Source organism: Engystomops pustulosus, chromosome 6, assembly GCF_040894005.1.
Source record: "Engystomops pustulosus chromosome 6, aEngPut4.maternal, whole genome shotgun sequence".
In the NCBI taxonomy this organism is placed as follows: Eukaryota; Metazoa; Chordata; class Amphibia; order Anura; family Leptodactylidae; genus Engystomops; species Engystomops pustulosus.
Window position 1 is genome coordinate 59,803,954 of NC_092416.1, and position 15,238 is coordinate 59,819,191.

General features: G+C 38.5%; 2 protein-coding genes across 2 annotated transcripts; one reads left to right on the forward strand and one right to left on the reverse strand.

Annotated features, from left to right (window-relative positions):
* Window positions 1-1,575: 1,575 nt before the first annotated feature.
* Window positions 1,576-3,049, reverse strand: LOC140065711 (transcription factor HES-5-like). The gene is made up of 3 exons (XM_072113288.1): window positions 2,930-3,049; window positions 2,536-2,710; window positions 1,576-2,427 (listed from the first exon to the last, which is right to left on the reverse strand). Exons 1-3 carry the CDS (start codon window positions 2,984-2,986, stop codon window positions 2,213-2,215), a joined length of 447 nt encoding a protein of 148 aa, XP_071969389.1. The 5' UTR covers window positions 2,987-3,049; the 3' UTR covers window positions 1,576-2,212.
* A 7,113-nt stretch (window positions 3,050-10,162) lies between these two features.
* Window positions 10,163-12,106, forward strand: LOC140065712 (transcription factor HES-5-like). Its single transcript, XM_072113289.1, has 3 exons — window positions 10,163-10,298; window positions 10,792-10,972; window positions 11,372-12,106. The coding sequence occupies exons 1-3, from the start codon at window positions 10,245-10,247 to the stop codon at window positions 11,590-11,592; spliced, it is 456 nt and encodes a 151-aa protein (XP_071969390.1). The 5' UTR covers window positions 10,163-10,244; the 3' UTR covers window positions 11,593-12,106.
* Window positions 12,107-15,238: the final 3,132 nt, after the last annotated feature.

Consider the following 15,238-nt stretch of genomic DNA (forward strand, 5'->3'; position numbering starts at 1 on the left):
CCTATTTCCTGAAAGATATGATAATCCTTTATTAGTCCCACAGTGGGGAAATTCACAGCGTTACAGCAGCAGAGAGGGTACAGAGAATGAAGTACAAACTATGACAACAATAATATTAGGGATAAATGAACAAAAAGAAAAGGGGGATAAAAAGACAAAAAAAGAGACAAGCAATGATCGGCAGTTTGATGTTTAGTCTGTGGATGGGACCTGCCGGGACTGCTTAGGTGGGGGTCGCAGGTTACTTCTGTTTGGGCCTTGTTTGTTGAACAGCCTGATGGCAGCGGGGAGGAATGACTTACGATAACGCTCCCTCTCACATTTGGGGTGAAGCAGTCGGTCACTGAATGTGCTCCCCAATGCCACCACAGTCTCATGCAAGGGATGGGAGCTATTCTCCAGAATAGACTTCAATTTACACAGTGTCCTCCTCTTAGCTTCCACCTGGACTGTGTCAAGAGGATCCCCCAGGACAGAGCTGGCTTTCCTAATCAGTTTGTCCAGTCTGCTCCTCTCCCTAGCTGAGATGAAAGGCAGATACAATATAACTAGGGACAAGTTTTGGGATTCACCAGAACATAGTACTAGGTAGGGATTATTTTATCCAGGGCAAATAAATTATTTATGGTTTCTCTTACTATCTGTTTAAAGAATAAGCTGTAGTATCAGCTTCTTGTCATCCATGTTTTCTGGATTAAAAATAGTGACAGCCTATCCTTTAGATCAGTGTTCCCCAACCACCGGTCCGCGGCCCAAGACCGGGCCTTGGAACACCTGGTACTGGGCCGCGCCTGACCTCTGTAAAATAAGAAAAAAAACCCACCAAATAATGTACTGCTCTATTGACGACAAGCGTCATGATGTCCTAACATCATGCTATTAGTGAAGGGAAGGAAGAGAAGACTGTTGCAGGGGAATGAGGAAGGTAAGTATTTTTGTTTTTGACAGAGTTCGGCTGGGAAAGGGGACATTGGAAGCATATGGTGAGGGAAGCAAAGGAAAGGAGACATGGAGGGAAGACATAATGCGGTAAAGGGGACATGGGAGGGGAGCATGCTACAGGAAAAAGGACAATACAAGTTGGGGCGCTTCTTCAGGAAATGGAACGATGTAAGCTAAGCACACAGGGAGTTATGGTGGAGCATTCAAATATACATTTTTAGCTATGAAACTATGACAGCAAACCGCAACCCCCCACCAAACTGGTCCCTGAAGAAAATGTATGTTTACAGCTGGTCCATGGGCAGAAAAAGGTTGGGGATCACTGCTTTAGATATATTTGATTGACAGGTTTGGCTGTGTCTGGTACAGACATAGCTGACCAGCTACTGATATGCCATCACTTTATGAGATAAATATACCCTTTAAAGATTTACAACATGTTTTGCAGAAAACATTCCTATCAAGTGCCCTTTATAATACTGATGAATAGAGGGTTTATTGGGACCCTTTCAGGTACCAGGGCTTGGGTATAATGTTACATCTGTACTGTTTAATAAATATCATTGTTAGTTAATGAAATTAGTGAAATAGTCAATGTTTTTTGATATAATAATAATAATTTATTTTGTCAAGTACTGAGCACTGGATGTGATATATATCCAATCATCTGCATACAGAAATACAGAAACATACACCATGGAATTACAAAGAATCAAGCAATCAGAATGCCACAGAATTTCACAGAAATCATTTTCATTTCAACACAAACAGCAATAAAAAGACCAATGCATGATCAACTTAAGGAATACACATAAGTGTTACAGTAGCATCATCACTGCTAAATCATCTTCACAGAAGAACAGTAATGTATTATTAGAGTCCATCAGGACAGAATGGAGAACATAACCCTCAACCTATCATGAATGCAGTATGACCCAAGTACACAATACAATAGGACATTGGATTGATAGGACAATTTAGGAGGGGCGCACTATGTGGCAATAAGAATATGTGAAAATACATAAACTATGTAACTAAAAAATAGTTAACATTTGGTTCCCAATGTTGGAACATCAATGTAACTTCCCTAAGCTAAGGAAAAACACAACTTTCTATGAGAAAGGTTTGGCTTCTAATAGTCACCCGCTAACTAGCAGAGTGGACATTACATCATCATAATCATGACTGCACATGGGTTCATTCACAAACGATTGTCCTGCAGACCGTTAAGGCAGAAAGTGTCCATCTTAGACCAGTTGATGTAAATTCTTCACCAGGGTCTCCAAATGGATTTGCTTTTGTATCCAGCACCTGGATGTGGTTCTTTGGAGGTCATCTTAGTGGACAGCTCATAGGATACATTGTTTCCATTAAAGTATCTGAAAGGTTTGCTGTCTTTTTGGTCCTGGACTGGTAGGAAGGTGATGGAGTCCTGGACACAGCTGGAGTAGCCTTCTCTCTGGGCTTGGCTGGAGGTTGTGACATCTAGAACAGAAGAGACATACATGTCAGTGACAGCGTCCATCACCTGCTACAATCTGCTCTTAGTAAGAAACATATGAGATGTGTGAGGAGCTGGGACAAGACACTTACTTCTCTCTGCCATGTGCTGCTGCAGGAGGGTGACCGTCATCTCCAGGATATCGGCTTTCTCAGGTTTGGAGGGAAGCTGATGTCTCTGAAACTCCTTCTCCAGTAAGATGCGCAGCTGCTCGATACTGCTGTTAATGCGATCTCTCCTCATCTTCTCTATCACCGGCTTTCTCAGCTATAGAAAAATAAATATATCATTATTACAATGCTCTCGTATCCATATAGTCCAAAATGTATTTATTTTAATTATGTAAATCAGCATAGAGACTATAGACACAACTCTGTGCACAATGACTGAGGATGACAATTATTAATATTGTATCAGCATTACCATTTAGACTACTAATGCATATGTGACACACTAGGTACACTGTGAATAAAGAGAGGATCTTACCTTTCTGAGGCCACCAGCAGCCTGATGATCCAAGGTCCTCATATCACATGGAGCCATGGTGCAGTGTCTGGGGGTCTCTAGTCTTGTGCTGTGTGAGGCAGTAGATGTCTGACTACTAGTGAGCAGCCGCCCCTCTATATACCCCTCTGCCTGCATAACAATGTGTGGAGAGCGGACTTACAAGAGGTTCCCACACTCAGTAGCCAATCACACAGCAGCGGGGACAATGGACGTGTGTCACAGTAAACTGTGATAGAGCAGGATAGCATCTGGAGCTGGTATTGTGTGGACAGACATGAAAGTGTGGGAAAGGAACACACCATAAAAAAGGTTTTAGTGCATCTGCTGCTGTGCACTACACACTGACATTGATACCATAGCACATAATACCAACTCATAATCATCAATAATAGAATAGAATCGATAACCATGTAAAAAATTGATGATAGATTGATCAATAGTAAAAAATCGGCAACACTTCTAATCCATATTTCATAATTATTTTATGGAAAACCATTCTTAAATTAAAGGTGTTCTAAGACACAGAAGCAAAAATCTTTTGACTTATAAATACTAAAACGGGGTAAGATTTTACATAAAAGAGAGAATTATAGAAATTATATTTCACCCTCTCCTCCCTCTCCCATCCCTCTCCTCTCATAGAGTCAAACAAGCATGTGTTAGGAAGAGGTCTTGTAGAATAGCTGTCAAGTGTTTAGCAGACAACCAATGAAAGACAGCAAAGGAGGTTTTCTTATATTTCAAAAAATAGTAAAGGGAGGAAAAAGAAAACAATAAAAAACAGGGCTTTTCTGATATATGGTATCTCTCACTACCACATAAACAAACCAATGATCAGTCGCATTAGTGTTATTTTGTTGTTTTAAAACATCTCTTTTTTTAGCCATTTTTTATATCTAAGATATATACGTAAAAAAAGGTCAACATTAATGTATCTTCTCATTACATGGGTTTTTATTTTTGAACTTGAAATCTCTAAGTTGTGTTTAAGTCTGGGTATCTCCCCCTGCCTACCTCTCTTCTTGTCCTTTGATGAGCTTTGTGTGAAGGGACCCCATCAAAGCAGCACACTTTCACACCTTGGCTACTTTTGATCCCAGTCTAACAAAAGACATTAGGCCTAATAGCTCTAACAGCCACTTGTCCATGAGACTGGAAGTGTGCCTGTCAGAAAGGTGTAAATTATCACACCTGCCTGGGACAAGAGGGAAACCGTGACTTCCATTGAATCCTTCACTTCAATGTATCAGGAACTGAAACTCATTCAAAGCAATGGTGGAGAGAATTACTGTCTACTACAGCTGCCCATAGGTCTAATATTCCTTTAAGGTGGCCCTCCTTTTTACACATGTATGGGACTTCTCACAGGTTGTGCTCGGCACACTTTTACACTTTCTTCATATGTAGCCAGACGCCTAAAGAAAAATAAGCAACTAGGAAATATATATATTGTCGTCCATGATTAAAGTTGACCATTCACTATGGCCATCCGCCAAAGAAGCTACCTGGCTGATTCCTTCAACAGATGGAGTTGGCCAAGTGGAACAAGCATACTGAGCTGCAAGAGGATCCCCAAAGAATGACTGCCGGATCCTTATCTCCCCAAAATCTATCATTGGGAAAGATTGCGGCGGCCACCCTTATAAATTAGATGGCCCAGCCAGGCCTAAAGGTCTCAGTGGCTCAGAGGAAGACATATGAGGACGTCTTAAAGATTTGGCCCAGAAGCTTCTGTATAAATGTACCAGATATTTATGAGTGAAAGGCGGTTTTTCTTAGACTATTGGTGTCCAACCTGTGGCCATTTACCTATCTCAAATATACTGTATAGATCTTAACCTGCCTTTTCCTGCCTACAAAAGCTAAAGGTTCACAAGACATTGCAATTATTTCATGGCGTCTATCTGTTTTTCAGGCAGAGAAGCCCTAATAAGTGTCTAGAGACCTCCTTACACATTAGCTAAGTATTGGCCAAATATGACAATTCTGTGATTTTCTTCTTTCCCTACACTGACCTAAGCCATCCATGTGTATGAAGGAGTCAGGAAATATAAGTATTGGTCCAAAAGCAGTGGACAAAGGAAAAGAAAAAAGTTTAGTGCAATGTGTGCTTGTGATCTTTTGCATACCCTTTCGATGGTGTATGATTGGTCTTGCCTAGTAGAGGTTGCATTAAAGTCATCAACTGCATCATTCTCTCAGTGTCCCTATATGATTATACTTTATAAAAGGTGAATATGACTGCACTGTAAGAGTTGCAGTGTGTAATTCCAGTTCTCCCCCAATCCCCCTCACACACTCTGTCCTTTGATGAGCTAAGTGTAAAGGGACCCCTTCGGAGCAGCACACTTTCACACCTTGCCCCCTTTTGATCTCAGCCTGGCTCTTACAACAAAAGACATTAGTCCTAATAGCTCTGCAGGCACTTGTCCATGAGACTGGAAGTGTGCCTGGTATGAAGGTGTGGATTATCACACTTGCCTGGGAGAAGAGGAAGTCCAGAGCTTCCACTGTACCTATCACTACAATGTATCAGGAACTGAACACAGGGCCTAGAGGAAAACTCTTCAACTGGTAGGGAAATATAACTGCCATAGGTGTAATGTCAGCACAACTACAAGGGAGGCTTCCTTTTAGCACATGTGCGGCATCTTTCACATGCTTGTGCCAGGCACACTTTCACACCTAGCACTACAATGGCATTGGAGCTGATATCAAGCAGCTGCTTTCAAGTATTATACTGTAGGCTCATGACATAAGTCCATTGACATCCCACCATTTAACACTAGGAAGCACAAGTTATTTTTCATTTTATAAAATTACTTTACAATTGCTTGGTGTCACTATTGGCATATGATTGCTATGACAGCTCCAATTTATTTTTCTTTTCTAAATTCGTAGACAGAATTTCTCCACCTGGATAAGATAAGAGGAAGTCAAAAGCTGCCATTGTATCTATCAGTGCAATTTATTTAGAACTAAAGTCAATTTATAACACAGTAGACTGATAGGAACATTGCTTTACTGCCTGGGAAACATGACTTCCCATAGATGTAATATGGCTGCTGGTACAAGTACAAGTGGGGCTTCCTCTTGGCACCTGTATGGTATTTCTCACATACTTGTGCCAGGCACACTTTCACACCCAGCTTTGGTCTCTGAGCTGTCAGGCAGATGCCTTCAAGCATTAAAATTGCTGTTTTCACCTATCTTTTATAAGGGAAGAACCCCAGGAAAACTCAAATATGTTTGGTCAGAAAAGTTATCCCTTTGTATGTTATGCCTTAAAGCCTATGTTTACAAGGCTCAGCATCTTGAGATCAGTTTATATCATTACTGGCTTGGGAAGAACAGGCATATGCTGAGAACCTGTCACCAGATTTTCCCCTACTACACTACTATACCCCTCAGGTAGTAGTATAATGGAGGTAGTATAAATTAATTTACTACCCCCTTTCTAGAATTCTCTCTTTTATGTGAAATCTTCCCCATTTACCTATAAATAAAATAGGTTCCAAAATCAAGTGAAAATGATTAGAGAATAGTTATATTTTCATTGGATGCATCAAGTTCAGAGGCTGTAGGGGTTAAAATCTGGTCCCTTCAACTGTGAAAATGTAGGTATGGAAAGATAACATTTAAAAAAGACAATGCCATTAGTTGTAGCATGCCCTATTAGAGACGCATAGTGTAAGTAAGATGTATCATCTTAGACCCCTTTCACATGAACAAAGTTTTAAACGTCAGCTAGCATACGGCCGTCATAGGCAGGGTATGGTGAGCACAACATGTGTCACTGTATCATTCCTCTGACGGAAAAAAGATAGAGTGATACATATGGCCTGGCTCCATGGCTCCCTGTTCTTTTACAAAACTTATGAAAGTTTCGATCCATGAGGTTCCATGTTCCAGGTGCAGAAACCCAAGTATTCACAGAAACAAATGGATAGAAGCTCTAAGTCAAGCAATGGGCCCTATTAACTTTAACAGATTTTTTTTGGGAGGTTAAATTTCACAAAGCACAATGGAGGTATTTAGAGTCAAAGGGGCACAGCTCTTCTGCCTATTTATTTCAGCCATCGGTGGGGCTGTTGGTTGCCAGAAACAATCTACAATGCAGACATTTGACGTAACGTAAGCTTAGGTTGAACATATCATTAAAGAAACATGGTAGAACGTAAAGCAGACACACTTTAGAGTTTCGATTAAACCACATGTCCAAACACAAATGTCTATGATGGAACCAGCCTGCAGGACAGCTTGGATTTTATAATGTGTCATCTGTTTTATAGAAGTAATCTTGGACTTTTCTCACAGATCCCTGTACCCTCTTCCCTGTGGTTCCTCATAACAATGAGTGTGATGGCAGTGGGTGCAGAACTTGGAAGTGAAGGAGGACACAAAAGTGTGAAGAAGAACACTTCATTAAATTCAGGGAGAAACCTACCCCAGCTGTTTCACAGCGGGTGGCATGTACAATGTTTGTAAGGATTACACTGTTAGGCAGTACAGAGGCATCCCTTTTTTTAGTATTGCTGTGTCTGTTACTTAAACAGAAAGTTTCAACCTGAGAATTCTTCAGTTGTGATTGGTGTCCGTAGTAGGGTAGCAAATTTGTGTTTTAATTTGTTTAATAAAAATGTAGTTTCTTTTTGCACCACATATCTTCTTGTCTGAACCTTGAGGGCTTGAAGCAGAAATTACTGGTATATAGTAAGTAGGTCCTCATATGACAGTAAGGTTTCACACAAAGTATTACAAGAATTTAAATTATGTACACATTAAATTATGTCATACAAATCAACAATCATACAGCATTCCCGCAGGCTGTTAACATGATGATGCTATGGGCTTAATACACATTAAAATGCTTTAGTGACCCCTACTGGTAACAAGGTAGTATTATCTATATAAAAAAGTATAATCCCAAAATATGACATCACATTGACTCAGAAGTTTATAGTATCAACACACTATATTTTTTCAAATATTTGTCCAGACCTTCCTTTAACAAGTAGGAAACCCAAATGTAAAATCTATTGTAGGTTTTACTTCCATTACTCCATTTTTAATAGTGGTGACTTAGAAATTCTTTAAGACGCCATAGATTGGTGTGACTGTTACCTCACTATAGCTACTATACATTAAGTTGTCTACATTATAATCTATACAAATGTATATTACTTTTCAGTGATAAATGAGAAATAAATGAGTTTCTGTATCACCATCTGATTTAAAATACCGAAAATCTACATGTAATATAATAAATAATTAAAGCATTTTGTATAATAATAATAATAATAATAATAATAATAATATCTTTTTTTTTTCCCCCTTGGAAGATGTTCCTTGTATTAAATAACATTGTGGATAACTTTTGGCTTGGATAATATAATCTTAGTAGTATAGTGTTTTTCCCATAGAGAGCAGAAGAAGACTAAAGAAATCAAGTGATATTTTTTCGAAAATACTAGTTCTCTTTGTCAGACATGATGTTAGCATCAATTTGAATTATTAATTTATTACTCATATTCTGCAGAACTTTACAAATCATCAGGCACATATGCAAACAACATGAGAACATACAGAGTTATAACTTCATCATATGAAAGAAAAAGAACGAGGGCCATGCTAGCAAGAGTTTACAATCTATGAGGAGGAAGGGGGAACCAGGGGACAGTGAATGATCCAGCCATTCTTTATAAGGGATCAGAATATATAGATTTGATTAAATACTATATTTTTAGAGCTCACATGAAAACTGTTGTACAAGAATATATCTCCGGATGATTGTCTGGGAAAATCCTGCCTACTAGATTCCAAAAGTTAAGAGTGTGTTTTACAGAGGTTTGTGAGATGTGACACTCACTTGTCAAAGGCCCATAGGTGCGGGAGGAGGAGGTTCAGGGTGGGGTTTAGGCCTCTTTCCCATGAAAGACCCGGATAACATCAAAGGCCTTTTGTAGGTCTTCTGTGGGAAGTTCATTCTTTAACAGTATTCACATTTAGATATTGTGATGCTAAGTATCATGTCCTAGCCCCCAAAGGCACAACCCTCTTTATCAGTAAGAGATGTAAATTAATCTCTTCTGAAAAAAAAGAAAAAATCTAATCTAATCTAATTTTTTTTAAATCAAAATGAAAAGTTGCATTTTCTGGATATCGAAAACAAAGGAAATGTCTTATTTACCTGTAAAACATCTATATCTTACTTGGATTCTGTGGGACAAACATTAGGACAAGATAGAGTGCTCCCTTAACACTTAAAAAAATATCCTGTTACTCTATTACCCAAAATGATTGAATAAAATATGCAAAATAAGGCACATATCTTCATTTTAGTATATATTGGTGTTATCTACCTTGAAACCCCTGGGCCATATCAAGTTAATGTCATGATTCAAACTTCATTTTATGTAACCTGTTTGCTGGCCTGTCAGCTAATACCCTTTGACATCTAATGAGAAGCCAGTCTGTCCTTGATTATATTATGATTCTGGAGTCCACTTATCTTATTCTTCTCAGCATTAGTATAAACAATGTCTGTGTACAAGGTCTCTGAGAACTGAGCACAATAAATAATTTTTTTTCCCCCAGAATATGCTGATGACCAATAACTTTACAGTATACTATTCACGCCTACTCTTCTGTCTGTGATATTATGATTTTGAGATAGATAGATAAACGGGAGATCTTTACATACACTAAGAGATTGACGTGTCTTGGTTTTATGTTAAAGTTTATGAAAGGGTTAATTAGGACTCACCTTACAAAAGTCAAGAGGGCTGTTGGGGCCCTGCATAAAAATCACTATCAAGGTAAAGATTGGCCTAGCAGAGGAGACATGTGCCGTATAACTTGTAGCACAATTGTGCTCAGCTTCTGGCTACATGAATTGTGATCGCACATGCCGTATCTTTATGACCCGTCATGTGCCAGGGGGATAATATGAACTTTTAATGAGCTCAAAAAACTCAATGTTTTGATAACAACAGCTGCCAAAGGAAGAACCAAGGAGATCAATTGCAGCAAGTCCTAGTGTTATAAGACTCTCCCACACTTCTCTTCCTTTAATTTTATGACCCGCTCCAGATGCTGGGCCTCCTAACACACTTCTATTGTCTGGGCCACATCACCCATTGGCTGAAGACTGTGGGAACTTCTACAGAGGGAAAACTTCACACTCTGTTATGCAAATAGAGGGGTATAAAGGGCGGCTTCAGCCATTCCTAGCAGACACTCACTGCCTGACTCACCAGAGAAAGGATCTTACCTGGGATTTTATTGCTACAGCATGGCTCCTATTAATAAAATAGAAGACTCTCAAAGCAACTTTGGGATGCGTAAGGTAAGAGGCTTATCTAAGTAGAAATGAGTAATTCACTAATTGTTTAAATCTGTTTTTTTTAATTTATTAGAGGGGAATCATTTTTTCGCATTTTGAGATTTGTCATTTTTATGAGCTTTTCATTTGTAACTTGTAGTTTTTTTAAAATGACTTTTTGGGGGATTTAAAAATGTTTTCTTTTTGGAGATTTAAATTATTTTTACTCATTCTTGGGATTGAGATTTATCCAATGTGTAGTAAAAAAAAGTTAGTGACTAAGCATTACTGAATTTGTTTAAAGTAGTTTATCAAGGCATGTTCCCCTTATAGAGGGGTAGAAGCAGCAGTTTATATTGAGTGCCACACTTCTACAGTGGTTACCTCTAAGGTAAACATATCTATAGGGTAACCATAATCTGAAAGAGAGTTTCATAGTAAAGTTTCATAGAGTTTCACAGTAAAAATGATATGGATAGCAGAGCATTGTAATAATGAAATATTTATTTTTCTATAGCTGAGAAAGCCAGTGATAGAGAAGATGAGGAGAGATCGCATTAACAGCAGCATCGAGCAGCTGCGCATCCTACTGGAGAAGGAGTTTCAGAGACATCAGCTCCCCTCCAAACCTGAGAAAGCCGATATCCTGGAGATGACGGTCAACTTACTGAGACAACAGCTCCACCGTGCAACCAAAGGTAAGAGAGCTTATCCTTAGTTCTTTAGTTATACAATACTCCCAGTCATCTGATATACTCACACAAGGGTCAATTCTGCTCATTATGGCCAGGAAAAATTATACTTGTTAGGAATTATTTGACCAGTTTTTTCTAAAATGTTATATATGAAATTTTGAAAAGTTGCTGATACTTGGAGAGAGTTCTTCTTTTCAATAGCAAAATTCTTTTATATTTGTAACTACAGCAAGTGCCTAATGGGCTAAATGTCTCCTCTATTAAATTAGAAATGTATTAGTATAGATTAAACATATTCCCATAATATCACATTACACCTTTGATGATATAATAGCATATGTTCTATCTATTATATTTAAAAATGTAAATCATGCTAATGTATGGTATTTTGTTTTATCTTAGCCGTGGCTACATATAAAGAAGCCTACCCTACATCTCTAAAGGATATAGAATTTGCACCCCATGACAAGCACCTAGTCCAACAGATGGACTTATGGATGGAAACCCAGAAATGCAAGTCTGCAAATGAAAGTGCATGCCATCCCCTGAGGTCTTTCAATCAAGTGATCGTCAAGCAGGGTGCTCAGGACTACAGCCCCGCTGACCTGTGGCGGCCCTGGTGATAACTTGATTTATATATGGACTCCAATGCAAGGATCAAGTATACTGGGAGATAGAGATTTAATATATTTTTGACTCATACTTTATTTTTGATACATTCCTATGATAGAATTATTGTTTCTTTCTAAAGCTGAGTGTTTGTATAACAAGTCACCAACCCATATGCCCCCTATTAGGAAGCTCTTTTGTCCAACATTAGAATTTCCTATTGTAACCCCATTTAGCAGATGAAGGCACAGGATCTGGCTCCTTAACTTTAACCGAATAAGTCACTATGTGTTCCGATAAACAATAGTTTCTTTTTGTGTGTTTGGTAAACAGAGGAAGTTCCACAAATGCTGATGTAGGATTTCCCTTCTATGAAGGATGGAACCTACGCTGTGTTCTCTACATCATGTCCTATATGTTGTGTTTCCTGGCAAAAGCAAATCTTGGTAAATGTACTGAGATGAAATGTTCTTTTCTGTGAAAAGTAATATTCTATTTTGCTTATTTTGCACCTTTGTGATGATAAAATGTCACGGAAATGTTTAAATAAATATGTTTTGTAAAACTGATGTATATGTTCTGTCTACTGGTATTCTTTATTGCTGATAAAGTGGTGGAGGTGTCCATGTTACCAAGTGATTTACCTCTAAAGTCAGTTTGTAGGACTTTACAATTGATGGATTATCCTTGGCACAGGCCATTTATATCAGATTGGTGAGGATCTGACTACTGGCACACTACTGATCAACCAGGCACAGTGCTGTCTTCACCATAGTAGCTTTATCTGGTTCACATATATCCAATTCACATATATACCAGGTAAAGCCACTATACCATGTATGGCACTGAGTCTGGAAATGGTATGGCCACAGAACTTGCACAATAGCTGCAGTACATTCTTTTATCTCCTTAGTAAAAGTAGCAGATAACATTAAAGGACATCTACCACCAGGATCAAGGATTGCATAGCAAGCCTACTGAAATACTGGTGTATTCCCCCTTTTAGCTTATGATGTGCCCCGATTTTTAATTTAAAAAAAGGCTTTTAAAATTATGCAAATGAGCTCGAGGAGTTCCAGGCTCCATGTTAATGGAGCATGGAGCTCCTCATGCTCATTTGCATAATTATTATGGCTTTTCGTCTCAAAAACTAAAGTATAGGAAGCTTCAAGAAGATCGGATTCTGCCAAAGGGGGAATACACTAGTATGTCAGTGGGCTTGGTTTACAATCCTTCATCCTGGTGGTAAATGTCCTTTAAAATAAAGTCCTAGAAATTCATAAAAAATAGCCCATGGTACATACATGGCAATATGCAAAATAGTCACTGACAAATCAGGACATGGGTGTAAGTACCGCTGTTGCAGCCATAATGGCTGCTAGGAAAAATTTGTGTTGTAGTGTCTGGGAAAAAAAGAGGCAAATACTGGAGGAGCTTCTAACTTGGCACACTCCCAAATTAGCCAGAAAAACACACATAAAAAAACAATGTTAGTTCCTTATAGATCGGAGATTGAAGAAATTTCCTCAGTAATTCCTCCTGTCACGATGTTCACTTCTCTATACTGGATCCTGTGGGAGACCACGCTACAGTCTTGTGCACTCGATCACCGCACCGGTCCTGTATCAGGAAGAATGTGGACAGATGGTGCAGATCACCAAGGATAAGAGTAAAATGAATTTTATTCCAGCATACTCACAAACAGAATATTTTTGTCCTCTGCCGTTTTTAACCATTTTCATTTCAGTGCTTTTAATATTCTCTTTGTGACTATGCTGGAATAAAATTCATTTTACTCTTATCCTTGGAGATCTGCACCATCTGTCCACATACAGGACCGGTGCTGTGATCGAGTGCATGACAGTGTAGCGTGGTCTCCCACAGGATCCAGTACAGAGAAGTGAACATCGCGACAGGAGGAATTACTGAGGAATTTCTTCAATCTTCGATCTATAAGGAACTGGATGAGACCGTTCTGTGGAATTCTCAATCTTAACATTTTATTGTGGAATTAGAGCACTAACATTGTTTTTTTTATATAATGGCTATTAGGGGCCTCAAAGTGTTTCGGGCACCTTTAGGGCCCAAATAATAATAATACTATACATTGTCTCAAAATAATTATAATGCAAAGAAATGTTTAAATTCCATTCATTACCCATATAATGGGTGTTGGGATTTTAGTTCTGCACATTATGTAGATATGAAGAAGACCCTTGAATGAAGAAGGCAGATCTACTATATGATCCCATGGACTATGCTGTCGTGTAGTCCCAGTAAGACTTCTTTCGTACCATACGTAGCGCTCCTCACTCCTCCCCTCTCCATATGGAAGCTCCATATGCTGCTGGGTCGTATGAATGGCAAAATATAGAGAAAGTTCTATCTTTTTTGTAAAACGGCACAGTGACACACGTCCTCACTGTACCGTGCCATGCACAATACACTTATATGGCAGCTGTATGCTAGCAGCCGTTCATAAATCTAGAACGCGGCAGCCATATACGTTGTGTGAAAGAGGCCTAACCTTTACTGGTTCATTTGTAATACAGCACTATTATAAGTATATATATATAGTCATATGTGTGCGAGATATTGTATGTGTGTGAGAATTGTATGCGTATGTATTATATCTTTATATAAAAAAATAGTCTTATATGAGGCTTAAGACCCCATACTAACACCACATTTGTGGACTGTGTGCCTGTGAATTGTATATTTCTACGTCTACTTGTCTTACTCTTTAGGGGTTTGTCCCTTAATATATTTTGTATAACACTGTGGACCACTGTACAGGTACTTATACTTCCTGTATTACCCCTTCATCTTCATAGACTGACTATAAGCTCTTGTGTCACCCCTTTAATGATCATAGCCTGTAAGCTCTTGTGTAAACCCTTCATCCTCATAGACTATAAGCTCTTGTGTCACCCCATTATCCTCATAGACTGTAAGCTCTTGTGTCATCCTTTAATGATCATAGATTATAAGCTCTTGTATCACCCCATTATACTCATAGACTGTAAGCTCTTGCGAGCAGTGCCCTTCCTCTTATTGTTTCATATGACTGTTTACACTGCGGAATGTCTTATATTGTCTGTATAATTGCCCCATGATCTGTAAAGCACTGCAGAATATGATATGATAAGACTATATAATAAAAGATTTATTATTTGTTACCTGTATATGATTGAATTCTATCTATCTATCTATCTATCTATCTATCTATCTATCTATCTATCTATCCTTCATTTTTTATCAGATATTTGCCTAGGAAAAATGTACAGAAGGTAAATATACATTTGATGTAATTTCTCTTTATACTTAAATATCCATCCTACATAATAATGAGCCTTTATTACAGATGTCACTACAAATATAGATGTTATGTCAGGAATGAGATAAAAGTGCAGCTTCTGCTTACTATCAATAGTCTTCTTTCTCTTCCATGTAACAATTTGTCTCATTTATGTGCCTGGACTTTCATGTGTTAATATTCTGCATCAGATGTGTGCAGGAAAGATGTATCCATATAAACATCCACAGGAATATCCAGCACAGAGCGACTCATACCACATAGAGGTAATACACACCAGACACAAGAGCCTGGACACAGCAACACACCCCACAGAGCCATATGTAATATGAATAGAGGCTGGA